Raw genomic sequence first — 13661 nt, forward strand, 5'->3', positions numbered from 1 at the left:
TGGAAAATTCATCTCGATAACGGGTTCCAGACATTTCCTCTTGACTTCAAACGAAAGGAAACAAAAAGACAAAACTCACCCCATTTCTAACACCAGCTTAAACTTCACCTTACAAATAACGGTTAAAGGGGTTTTCTACAGGGATACCTACATTATGTAATAACAGTTTTCTTGGTTATGGTTCCTCAAAAACGGGCACAAACAACGTATATTACCGTAACTTTGTCCGTCCGTGTCTCCGTATGTCCGAAGTTTTTTTTAGATGATAACTTTGGAACCGTTTTATGTAAACCAAATTAATCAGAACGATCACGAAGTCTAAGGTCAAGGTCACAGTTGCTACCAATAGACCAACAATTATATAAAGACTGAAAGCTTATAAGGAAATGTGTTTGTCAATTTGTCACGCTAAACAAGCATACTGTATACTGTACTGTACAGTGCTGCACATAATGTATCGTCATTAGAGCGCATTATACTGTATGTACCTGGTGTATCTGTGCGTTATGCATTGTCATTGTTGATATAGTGTAATGTAAGCTACCTACTCTAGCACAGATCCCGGTAAGTGCTACTTCTATGGTAGACATGATGAGCGTAGCCGCCGAGATAAAGTAGTTATATTCTTCAACAAGTTGATGCATTCGTTTTTTTGTAAACAAATTATTATTTCAATGCGTTCTATCTAACGAAGCTGCATTTTCAATTGTCCTTTGAATAATGTTCTCGTGTGTTGAGAGATGTATACAGATCATGTATTCATATAGCTATTTATGATATGTCTCGATGTTCAAGTCGATGCATATAACATACTGAAATAAAAAAAAAGTTTGAAATACTTCTACACACAATAAATGTAATAATCATGTGTATACATGTATGTGTTTACATGTACATGCACTTCAATGATTAAAACACGATGTCCTGACGCCGATAGCCATGGCTTAGTCTAGAGTTTATCGTACCTTCTGTTTATCAACCTTGAACTGTTAGTAGATCAGCTACCTAACACGCTGATGTGAGAGCCACTGGGGATGTGGGGGTTTGAGTGTAAGGCTACCTGACAACTTCCTCGTCGTACTTCAGGCTACAGACGTGTGTAATATGTAGCCCGGCGCTGCACATGTCAGTGCAGCGCATGTGTGCATCACGTAGTTAAGTAAGATAATCTGTACTCAATATGTAATTGCTGGATTCATTCTACAACGACATTTCCTTTGCATTTGTAAGATGTTGTAGTGGATTTACGATACTTCTGTGTTATTACATATGAACTGAATTGACCTCGATGGTACTAACCAGGCAATATACCCGGCGTTTTAATCTGTAAATAGGACGGTGACCGATCCCGGCGTATTTACTGTTTATGTAGGACTCGGCTATCCATACAGGCCTTATGTAGGCGACGGACTAACGCAACCTTATAGCTACATCTGTTAGACACTGGTGCCAAGCAAGGTGACATTTGATTAGCTCACGAGATCAGGCGGTCACGTGATTGGTCAGATTGTTGATGGGCAATTGATCAGACGTGCATCGAGGAATCATTCGTTGGTTACAGATAAATAACACACACTACTACAAGCTGTACGACGTCGACGGTATCGACCCTCTGACCGAGTTGTAACTGTTTATGTGGTAGGCTAGAATTATCATATGTTTTGGTCTACTTTTAAATTCTTATCTCGGTAACGTCACGTGATTGTCCGTATGCGCTTGTGGTGGGACTTATTGATATATTCCCTCATACTGGAGCGTAAATGTGGTAGATTATCCGTTGATCGCAACCGTCGTTCTTTTCTTTTACTGATTGAACACACGCGCACGTGCCTAACGTCATAATGACGTCATTTACAGGACTAGGTTGTATGTCGGGGTCATCCCTTGATGGACTGGATTTATGTCACGTGGAGTTCACCGGGGATATTGAGACAGATATTTGGGGGTACCACATCCTGGATGCTTCCACGGTATCCTACAGTCCGGAACTAACCGAGCGTCTCAGGAACGCCGCCAAACTGTCAGGGGAGGAGCTTATCAAACTGCACATGGAGTACGGGCACTATCTTGGCGCGACCATCAAAGACTTCCTTGGAAACAAACACGTAGACTTTATAGCTTCCCATGGTCATACAGTATTCCACCAACCTCACCTAGGATACACGTTCCAGCTTGGAGACGGGGAGACAACTTCCACCTACCTTAACAGTCCATTCGTGTGCAACTTTCGGAATAAGGATATTGCTCTTGGAGGACAAGGCGCGCCTTTGGTTCCTAATGGGGAGAAATTCCTGTTCAGTGCCAACGATATTTGTATTAATCTCGGGGGTATCGCTAACATAGGCCTAAAGGGCCAGCGAGGGTATGACGTCTGTCCGTGTAACTATGTCCTAAACAAGCTAGCCAGAATGCTTGACCCTTCACTTTACCAGGACACAGACGGAAATATAGCCTCCAAAGGGCTTGTTATTCCTGGGGTACTAGACCGTTTGGAATCTCTGGCGTTCTACAGCAAGGAACCACCGAAATCACTGGGGGCAGAGTGGATAGAGAACCACATCGACCCCATTCTAGACGTATGTATAACGTTCAAGTAATTGTAAACTATTCTTAAATATAACAAGGATAAATTTGATAAAAGTACAGTAGCTATAACACTTATATATACTTTAGCTTAATCCATACATAACGCTTGACTGACCTAACACTGTCCTTTTGACTCCAACTTTACACCTTACTTTTGCTCCAAATTTACACTGTACCTTCTTTAACTCAATATACACAACCCGTGTACACTTCCTTAACTCAATTTGTTCAGTCAAGTTTGACTTATATTACACCACTCTATGATTCTAACTTTACACCACCTTTTGGTGTCAGATATACACTACCTTTTTCTTTATTTTAATCTGCACACTGCCATTTACTCCACATATATCTATATATTATTTTGTGACTCCATCTAACACGAATCATTGACTCCACGAATGTATACAGTATTCTAAATAATGTATATCTCGTTGGCTCAATGTATATCATAAGTACTCTCCCAGTGACGCAATTAATACACAAGCTTTTACTCCGATTGTACACAAATCTTGACATCACAACCCCTTGTCTCCAACTTTACACAACCTTGATTCCAACTTTACACAACTATTGACTTCACTGCCCTTTGACTCCAACTTTACCACCCCTGCAGGTAGGGGATCGGGAAAAGAATACACTTGTTGTAACCCAATGCATTTGTATAGTAGGAGCCGACTAATGTAGGAACCCCCTTGCAGAATTGGGGATTTGCTTTGGTGTCCTCTATTTGGGGACACAAAAGCGACCAAAATAAATCTGCTGCACCCATTGCAATATTTGGGATATTTATCTTTCTTTCGACTTCTAACAATATTTCATTTCCTGACGCCTTGCTTGGCAACACCTCACTTTTGGCCTTATTGTTGAGCGTTCGCCCAGTTGAGGAAGGCAATGGGTTATGTCCCCAGGCCGGGACATACCAAAGTCCTTAAAAAGGGTAGTTGTTTTTCCCTGCTTTACGTTCAGTTAGGGGAATGACAACAACTGGTTCACCCGTTGTCAGTATAATTTGACCGGGCGGAATGTTGTGCTTGGTGCCTTCGGCATGGTATTTCAGTGAGATAGCACTATAAAGTCGGCATCAGATCCGCGCTATTAGAAGGAGGCAAGAACACCAACATACTCTAAATCCCGCATACACACACGCATGACGGCATGCCCTTAAATGAACTTAGCTGTTAATAGAACGTTAAACAAAATTAAACCAAACTGAAACAAGACTCCAACTTTACACAACCCTTGACTTCACTACCCTTTGACTCCAACTTTACACAACCCTTGACTTCACTTCCCTTTGACTCCAACTTTACACAACCTCAGACTTCACTACCCTTTGACTCCAACTTTACACAACCCTTGACTTCACTACCCCTTGTCTCCAACTTTTCACAACCCTTGACTTCACTACCCTTTGACTCCAAATTTACACAACCCTGGACTTCACTACCCTTTGACTCCAACTTTACACAACCATTGACTGCACTTCCCTTTGACTCAAACTTTACACAACCATTGACTGCATTTCCCTTTGACTCAAACTTTACAAAACCCTTGACTTCACTACCCTTTGACTCCAACTTTACACAACACTTGACTGCATTACCCTTTGCCTCCAACTTTACACAACGCTTGACTGCACTACCCCTTGTCTCCAACTTTACACAACCTTTGACTTCACTACCCTTAGCCTCCAATTTTACACAACTCTTGACTGCACTACCCTTTGCCTCAAACTTTACACAACCCTTGATTGCATTACCCTTTGACTCCAACTTTACACAACCCTTGACTTCACTACCCCTTGTCTCCAACTTTACACAACCCTTGACTTCACTACCCTTAGCCTCCAATTTTACACAACCCTTGACTGCACTACCCTTTGTCTCCAACTGTACACAACCCTTGATTTCACTACCCTTTGCCTCCAGTTTTACACAACCCATGACTGCACTACTCCTTGCCTCCAACTTTACACAACACTTGACTGCGTTACCCTTTGCCTCCAACTTTTCACAACCCTTGACTTCGCTACCCTTTGACTCAAACTTAACACAATCATTGACCTCACTACCCTTTGAATTCAACTTTACACAACCCTTGACTTCGCTACCCTTTGACTCCAACTTTACAGAACCCTTGACTTCACTACCCTTTGACTCCAACTAAACACAAGCATTGACTTCACTACCCTTTTACTCCAACTTTACACAACCTCAGACTTCACTACCCTTTGCCTCCAACTTTACACAACCCTTGACTTCACTACCCGTTGACTCCAACTTTTCACAACCCTTGACTTCACTACCCGTTGACTCCAACTTTACACACACCCCAGACTTCACTACCCTTTGACTCCAACTAAACACAAGCATTGACTTCACTACCCTTTTACTCCAACTTTACACAACCTCAGACTTCACTACCCTTTGCCTCCAACTTTACACAACCCTTGACTTCACTACCCGTTGACTCCAACTTTACACAACCCTTGACTTCACTACCCCTTGTCTCCATCTTTTCACAACCCTTGACTTCACTACCCTTTGACTCCAACTTTACACAACCATTGACTGCCCTTCCCCTTTGCCTCCAACTTTACACAACCCTTGACTGCACTACCCTTTGACTCCAACTTTACACAACCCTTGACTTCACTACCTTTTGACTCAAACTTTACACAACTCTTGACTGCACTACCCTTTGCCTCCAACTTTACACAACCCTTGACTTCACTACCCTTTGACTCCAACTATTCACAACCCTTGACTTCACTTCCCTTTGACTCCAACTTTACACAACCCTTGACTTCACTACCCTTTTACTCCAACTTTACACAACCCTTGACTTCACTACCCTTTGACTCCAACTTTACACAACCCTTGACTTCACTACCCTTTGACTCAAACTTAATACAACCCTTTACTGCGTTACCCTTTGCCTCCAATTTTTCACAACCCTTGACTGCACTACCCTTTGACTCCAACTTTACACAACCCTTGACCTCACTACCCTTTGCCTCCATCTTTACACAACCGTTGATTTCACTACCCTTTGACTCCAACTTTACACAACCCTTGACTTCACTACCCTTCGACTCCAACTGTACACAACCCTTGACTTCGCTACCTTTTGTCTCCAACTTTACACAACCCTTGACTGCACTTCCCTTTGACTCCAACTTTACACAACCCTTGACTTCAATTAATTCCCTTTGACACCAACTTTTCACAACCCTTGACTTCCCTACCCTTTGACTCCAACTCTACACAACCCTTGACTTCACATACCATTGACTCAAACTTTACACAACCCTTGACTTCCCTACCCTTTGACTCAAACTTTACACAACCCTTGACTTCCATACCCTTTGACTCCAACTCTACACAACCCTTGACTTCACTTCCCTTTGACTCAAACTTTACACAACAACCCTTGACTTCACTTAATTCCCTTTGACACCAACTTTTCACAACACTTGACTTCCCTACCCTTTGACTCCAACTCTACACAACCCTTGACTTCACATCCCATTGACTCAAACTTTACACAACCCTTTGGTTCAACAAATATATACTTTCTTTGACTCAATATATACGCTCCAAGTGACTCCATTTATGCATAACCCTGAATTAATTCAAATAGACTCCATATAATCACATGTACACAAATGTCTGACTCCATCAGTTCATTACCCTTCGACTTAATTGATATTTCATTTCATAACTGCAGCCATACAGTATCTTGTGGCTCCATTTTTATACCTTACCATCTTATTCAAGTAAAGTGTAAATGTGCCGTTTGACTTCGTTTATACTTTTATCTTTTAAAGTTTGGCCTATATAGTGTTGTACCAAAGGCAAAATAGTCCCCTTTCACAATACCCGCTGCACAAAAGTATTCAGAGTTGTCTTTCCTGATTTTAAATCAAAACGGAGCTATCAAACCCGGGAAATATGCTATTTCCTAGTTTAAAATGGTATGACAACCTTACTCAACTTCCTGAGCTGCGCTTTTCTATCACTATATATATTGACGTCACTATGCCTATCTCAAAGCCAGATGTTACCGGATCTGCATGCATGATATAATAATATGTGTTTTCATTTTGTATTCCAGCAAAGTCTGTATTCCATTCCTGATCTCATGAGGACGTTTGTTGAACACGTCGTTAGGAGACTGAAGGACGCATGCGTACAGACCTCACCCAAACTGTCGTCTGATGTCGTGGTTACCCTGGTAACCGGAGGGGGGGCATTCAACAAATACCTTATGAATGAGTTCAGGGAGAAATTACGTGGGACAAAAATAGAATTGGAAAAGGTTGATGATGAGACTATTTGTTTCAAAGAAGCATTGATTTTTGCCTTTCTTGGTCTACGTTGTATTCTTGGGGAGGAAAATGTATTCAGTTGTGTAACCGGAAGTCGATGTGACTCGGTTTCCGGAAGTATCCACAGACCGTTGTCATCAGATGGCGTACCAGCAAAGTTTAAACAATGTTATTTTGAGTTCAAAAGATCTTCGCCACACAATACGACCATGTGATTTAGACATGTCTGTAAAAGGTTTATTATTCAGAACCACAATTAGATAGAGCTTTACCAGTAATCCAAATATTGTAGCTTCCGTTTGATAGTGATATAATTATAAAGTTGTTTTTCTGTTGACGTTCATTAAAGTAGTTTGATTGGCTACATATATGCTAGTCTTTATATCTCGTTGTTGATCATTAAAATGTTTGTTTCCGCTTTTTGTATTGTGTTTTGGGACTTTTATTTGAAACTCTGAATGATTAAAATACAGTCCTTGGTCCTGGATTTTTTCAAACATACAGAGTGTCAAAGGACTATATATAGGTTTGGGCCTTTTTTGGCCCCAAAATCCAGCGAAATTAAAAATCTTCAATATAACTTTCAAATCACTGTTTCTTTAATTTTGAATGCTTCCCCGGTACTATCACGTAAAAATGTATTTGTGTTTTGAATTATGGCTGCCATGGTAACCAGTTAATGTTTGCATAAATTAATGAAATTTGAGTATTCAGTTAATTTTGACATGTTTTCGACTAGTTTTTCTCTTAACAACCATAGAGCGCACTCTTGAACAAACTTTATATTTCCCCTAAAGATGTATTACAGGTGCCTACACATTAGAAAGGAACAGTTGTTTGAAAGATCATTTAAAGGTTTTGAATTTTGTTGCATTTGGGGGCAAAACACGCCTAAACTATGCATAGTCCTTTCACAGAACCTCCATTCAATATTCTAGTACATAAAAAGAGAAAAAATCGATATTGAATTGAGCTGTTCGAAAGACCTGAAGCTCTAGCACTCAAAATCACGATGTGTGCGTACCTGCATTCACTGATACACCGTCACTGTAAAATTCTGTACTTTTGTGAAGCCCCTGATTATAACGACGATCTATATTATTTAGCATTACAATACTCAACGTAACCACAGATTACATGCTAAAATAGAAATATAATAAATATACATTTTTTTAAGCTACTCTCAAGCGCTCACAGTACATAGATATACAATGTATTTTATCAATACAATATTGAGGAACTAGCAGGAGCTGACTTATCAGACGCTAACTACTGGTCCTATGCCACCTGGCTAATACCCTATTGTGTATGCCTGCGTGTGCCCTGGAGACGTATTGTTTTCAGTTTGTAATGGGACCGTGCTTCCAAAGTTATCCGTTATAGTGCCACCTCACATGAATGCTACAGCACAGATGCCACAACATCCACACTAGAACATTTTATACTCCACCTGGGTTGTTGGAGTTGTGAGGGCAGGGATGGACACTTTCTCTGAATATTCTATGTGTGTGACGACTTCAAGGATATAACTGAAATCCGTACACGACCATTTTGTCTATTCGTTTCAGATTATCCCACGGTACACAAAGGGTTCCTCCGGACTTCAGTACATGTCTCACGAAGTGTGTTATGGCACCACATCATCTCTCTCTCTAAAGTAAACCATTTGAAAAAACCCTCTAAAGTCCTGTTTTTTGCCATGTAACTTGTTTGGGCGACGTGATAAAACGTTTGTTCAAATGCATCACCTCTATCAAATACTGGTATGTTAGAAACTTCAAAAACAAGATCGTCTGAAGATTCATAAGGTCTATAGACAATGAATTCGGCCTGTAAGACGGTTTTTTAAAGAGCTATCGAGTATGTTCGAATGATTGGGGTAAAACGTACAAATATCTTCATACAGCTTATTCTAATGAACCATGAAGCCAAACGTATTGACAGTTTGACGTGACTTGCTATGGTGAAATCTGCCGAGATAGATTTCATGGTCTCAAACTAATGTTTCCATTTCTTATATCTCGCTCAATGATACATGCCTCATGGGCCTTTTTTATATTTTACACTCTGTATTTCCATGTGAAGTTTGTAGGTCCGTGTCACTTGATGACAGCCTTTTCCCAAACATCCAGACACGACAGTTTCTGTCACTTCACTCAGCGATTTAAAGGTTATACTCACATACAGTATAGGACATGTTTTATAATTATGTAAACACGTTCGATTGCTTTAGTATTGTGCATTTCCTGTTCACGTATTTGAACTTCTCCGACATTGATATTTTACGTAGTAAGGCTTCCCGTACCACTTCCAAAAACTGTAATGATGCATCTTCCCTTCATAAATAAGCCTTCGATAAATCAGTTCTGAAAAGAAAACCATACCTTGCAGGACTTTTAAGAAATATGATAAAGATGAAATAAACATAACATAATCAACAACAGTGTTTTGAGTGTAAAGCGTTAAGCGGCTTAGAACGGATTCGAACTCCGTAACTGTGCTACAGTTATATCCAAAACAAAATCAATGTGAGGTTGTTATCATTATTATTGTCATCAATGCTTAACGACCCATCAACACAGGAAAGGTCATTGGGGCCAACAAAGAAAAACGACAGAAACAAAATCTACACTATATACACATTTGGGACTCTGAGGATTTACCACGGCCCGACCATTCCAGAGGAATGCCCGAAGGCGGACACCTGTATACCAAATCCCCAGGAGGGAATGCACAACGGTGCAAACCTAACATTTGCGTCCTGGCCAAAGGACAATGCTGCTTGTTCTGAACCTCTACCTTTCAACCTGTCAGGCTTGGGTGACCCTACCATGAGCACAAAGCCCCGACCAGCACAGCTATCTAGGCCAGGTCATTAAGGTTGTCATCCCCTCACCACGGAAAGGTGCAGCGACTAGGAGGCAATGGGAGGTTACTGTATAAATAAACGTGTGCGCTATCAGTTTGTGTACTGAGACAACGTGGTGTTGACAGTGTAAAGTGCGTAGCACTCGTTGTCTATCACAAATGAATAAAAAAACAGCCTGTAAAATATATACATTTATGTCAGTCTATGCAACATACAGATTACCCATAGAAAAACAAGTCATACAACAACATTGAATTAAGTTTCGTTTATGTCATATGGAGACTCACAAAACATAGACATGTCTGATTTACAGTTTACACAGATCCCGTTATGTTCCGTCTTGACGGTTCGCTTGATCAAAAGAGTTTTAAGCTAGGCGACAAAGTTAAGATTTTGTTTTAAGTTATTTTCCCCTCATTAAATATCGTTTCTTATACCGAACTATGTACCAAAAGTTAATTCTTAGTTGACATAATCTTCTTTAAAATGTCAGCTTTATCCGGACGCATCATATGGTAGTCGAGTTGAAGCATGGTTTCATGGAATGAATTTATATTGGTACATTGTTTTGTATAATTAATTAATAACTGATCTCTTCTTTTGAATTCTATAATTTCTGTCCCTGCTGACCGTCGAACCCCTTTGGCTAAATCTACACATGTAGATTATTATGTAAGAGTGTCTATCACAAACACTATGATAACAATATTTACAACTTCAACTATCTGAAATCAATACTTCCGCTTCTTTCTTTCTATCCATTATGAGTTGCTTGTAGTTAAATATGTGAATTTTCCTGTCATCACATGCAATCCACAATTGGTCCTTGACGAGGAGCACTGACCTCGGCGACGTCAGCAAATGCTGCTGTGGCGCAACTAACATGCTTACTAACCTGCCCTCTTGGTCCTGGAGGTAAATTGCATTGTTTTTGTGGTCAACTATGATGACCCTTCCTTCGTCATCAATACACGCATCGAGTGGTCTGCAGGCAGCTGACGGGTCGTATCCAAATATACCCGCGATAGGGTAGCATTCTGGATTTGGATTTGATTCGGTTTCATTAAGCACGTGCACACTTTCTATTAGTGGGAAATATGACATTTTGATGTAATACAATCGCCCAGAAATATCTTTCCGGAAACGGACAAAGGACAGATCAATATCCTCGACACGCATGTCCTTGACCTTCATTTCGTAGTTATTGAACTCAGCCAGAACCACGGGATGATGCCCCTCCTCCTGCATGACAACCTGCACGCTCCCTGTGCTGGACACGAACACGCAATGTGGTTGGCAGGGACACATGTTCGCGAACACGCGGGACGCTCCGTCAGGGAGCACCTGGTGAACACAAGTGTCCTCGTTGTTGATTACGAGAACTGTTCCGTCTTTCATCATCGCAATGTCCTTTATATCCGACATAAACAGCTTACATTTGTTTAGATTCGTCTTGTAGAATGATTTCCCGCTTTTTACAAATACTTCATCCGAACCAGCAACCGGAAACATTTCGTCAATGCACACAGCATCATCTACGTCTAGAACAGCTACACATGCGCCCTTGTTTTCATTGACTCTTCCCGTTAACGATATGACATTGTTATTCATACTTTCCATCAAAGATATATCTTTCATGCTTTCACTATTTTTTTGTTTGATTGAGCCAAACAGGGTTTTTAGTATGGATATGTCATGATCAGAAGATTTATCAGCGTCTGTGTATGTCAATTCAACACATGGGGTTGTCGGCCATTTAGACATTTGTGATATCATTGACAGCGCCCTCTGCAGTTTCATCTCCAACATAACCACCTGCACGTTCTTGGCTTCGTTCTGCTCTGAATCACAAGCTGCGGGATATTCCAAAGCAGCGGCCAGCACTTCAGACAATAAAGTTTGTAAACCATTAAGATAGTGATGCCGACCTTGGGAAAACTCCCGTAAATGTTTTATGTAGCTTTCCTTCAGACTAACCAACTCCTTTTCCAGGAATGAAGCTCTGTTAGAGATTTGTCCAAGAACTACATCGTGGTTCTTGGTCTCCAGACCCATATTTTCCTGTATGAATGCGAGGTTTGTCTGTAACAGAGATACAAGCGAATCCCTACCTTCCTCTACGATTTCGTCCAGTTGTATGCGTTTGGATTTGGCCACGTCGTGAAGCTTGGCGAAGTCATGTTTTTTGTGATTATCTACTAAACAATCCGAACAGAGGAAACACTCACAATCGTTACAGAACAGACTGATGTTCCTGGAACCACATCCACACGCTGTGTCGATAGTATCTGCCATGTTTGTGAAAAACCTGACCAATATAACCTGGATAATGAAATTACGTATTTCTTAACGTCAGAATTACATGTGACATGCGCTCTAATCGTTTCCATTTGAAACCGTCTTTGTTGATGAACACTCTATGGGAGCTCCTACACCCTCATTGACAGTGTTAGTATTGCTACAAAACATGGTATTTAGCGAATGAAAACATATTTAATACGTTCTCCTATATCAAATGTTATTAATCCCGATTGTTAGCCCGGAGTTAAGCGCGCATTGGGTTGAGGGTGTCTTTATGACACTTACGTGCTGGACAGGTGACCCCGTGACTGAAGTTTTCAGGTCCGATCGGGAAATCCAACCCTGTCCCGCCAAAATCAGCTCATTACCCAAGTGTAAATAACATGGCTAACGTGAGTAATGGGCTGGTTAAGGGATGGTTTTAGCACATAGGTTGGACGCAAGTAAGATAATGGCTTTTGTGATTAAAAAATTCCAAGTGTTTCCACTACCACTGTACCTACAAAACTCACGTACATGTGAAAAGCCCGTGTGGTCCAAAGTGTTACACGTTTCGTAGCTCAATCGCCTCAAAGTATCTGGTGTACCTTTCCAAGCTGTGAATTGAAAGTAGATAACTTGTTTCTTTAACTTTATTGAAAGTGAATGGAATTTACAATAAGAGTCGTCTTTCATTATTGCTATTTGCGGATTAGAGGACAAAAGAAATGGATTACATTACGATCAGCGGTCCCTTACAAAAGGCCAATCAGTATTGTTGTCTCAAAGTATCAGGTATACGTACTACCCCGCACACCGCCGTATTTTGTTTTTTATATCCTGTCTGTGTCTACTGAATATTTCATGAAGAATGGAAGACATCGTCGACAACAATAAACAGTAATTCCAAAGTGTTTACGATTGTGTAACTTTTAAAATATCAAAGGATCGTCTAAAACAGTGTAAACAATAGAGGTGATTTAGGATGGTACATTGTCGGCTATCGATACCCATATATAAACAATGGAGCTTTGAATTTTTGAAAACCACTGTTAATTGCATCGCTGGAGAAATTGGAAAAAATTCGGAACATAAGTTTAAACTACACAATGTACTACGAAAGGTCGGTTACAATACAATGTTATACAATGTACTACGAAAGGTCGGTTACAATACAATGTTATACAGTGTATAACTTGTGCACGTGCTTCAGTTTGCAATCGACTGCGTGAAATAAAAAGTTCAACTCTAAATAATTACGAAAACACAAAATAGCCAAAGGCACCCATTTGCATTATGATTAACTTATATGACAACTTAAAAGGCCAAATATGCGACGTTTTTTAACTATGCTCCAGAAACTTTAATATACACTTAAATGTACATATATATTTTCGATACTTTTCCAGTTTCTAATCAGAAATCAAATTTGTAACGATTTCTTGATATGCTCCGAAAACTGTAATAAACTTTTTAAACATTTCAAGAGTCTTTTATACAACACTGTAAATACCAAGGGACAGCCCGCTGCGTTTGACTCATATGTATATGCTCCGGAACCGCCGGATGGTACTAGGACGGACGCATGGCTGA

At 40.4% G+C, this 13661-nt stretch overlaps 2 protein-coding genes across 2 annotated transcripts; one reads left to right on the forward strand and one right to left on the reverse strand.

Moving 5' to 3' along the window:
* Window positions 1-1050: 1050 nt before the first annotated feature.
* On the forward strand, window positions 1051-7337 carry LOC110455968 (anhydro-N-acetylmuramic acid kinase-like). Its single transcript, XM_021506443.1, has 2 exons — window positions 1051-2576; window positions 6706-7337. Exons 1-2 carry the CDS (start codon window positions 1842-1844, stop codon window positions 7132-7134), a joined length of 1164 nt encoding a protein of 387 aa, XP_021362118.1. The 5' UTR covers window positions 1051-1841; the 3' UTR covers window positions 7135-7337.
* A 3168-nt stretch (window positions 7338-10505) lies between these two features.
* LOC110455957 (protein lin-41-like) lies at window positions 10506-12083 on the reverse strand. Its single transcript, XM_021506428.1, has one exon. It carries the CDS (start codon window positions 12081-12083, stop codon window positions 10506-10508), a length of 1578 nt encoding a protein of 525 aa, XP_021362103.1.
* Between the last annotated feature and the right edge of the window lie 1578 nt (window positions 12084-13661).

Source organism: Mizuhopecten yessoensis, unplaced genomic scaffold (assembly GCF_002113885.1).
Source record: "Mizuhopecten yessoensis strain PY_sf001 unplaced genomic scaffold, ASM211388v2 scaffold8447, whole genome shotgun sequence".
Lineage (NCBI taxonomy): Eukaryota > Metazoa > Mollusca > Bivalvia > Pectinida > Pectinidae > Mizuhopecten > Mizuhopecten yessoensis.

Bases quoted from the DNA above. Each gene is read 5' to 3' on its own strand.
- LOC110455968 (XM_021506443.1), top strand. From the start codon at position 1,842: ATGACGTCATTTACAGGACTAGGTTGTATGTCGGGGTCATCCCTTGAT. The intron at 2,577-6,705 runs GTATGTATAACG...TTTGTATTCCAG, and splicing joins ACATCGACCCCATTCTAGAC to CAAAGTCTGTATTCCATTCC.
- LOC110455957 (XM_021506428.1), bottom strand. From the start codon at position 12,083: ATGGCAGATACTATCGACACAGCGTGTGGATGTGGTTCCAGGAACATC.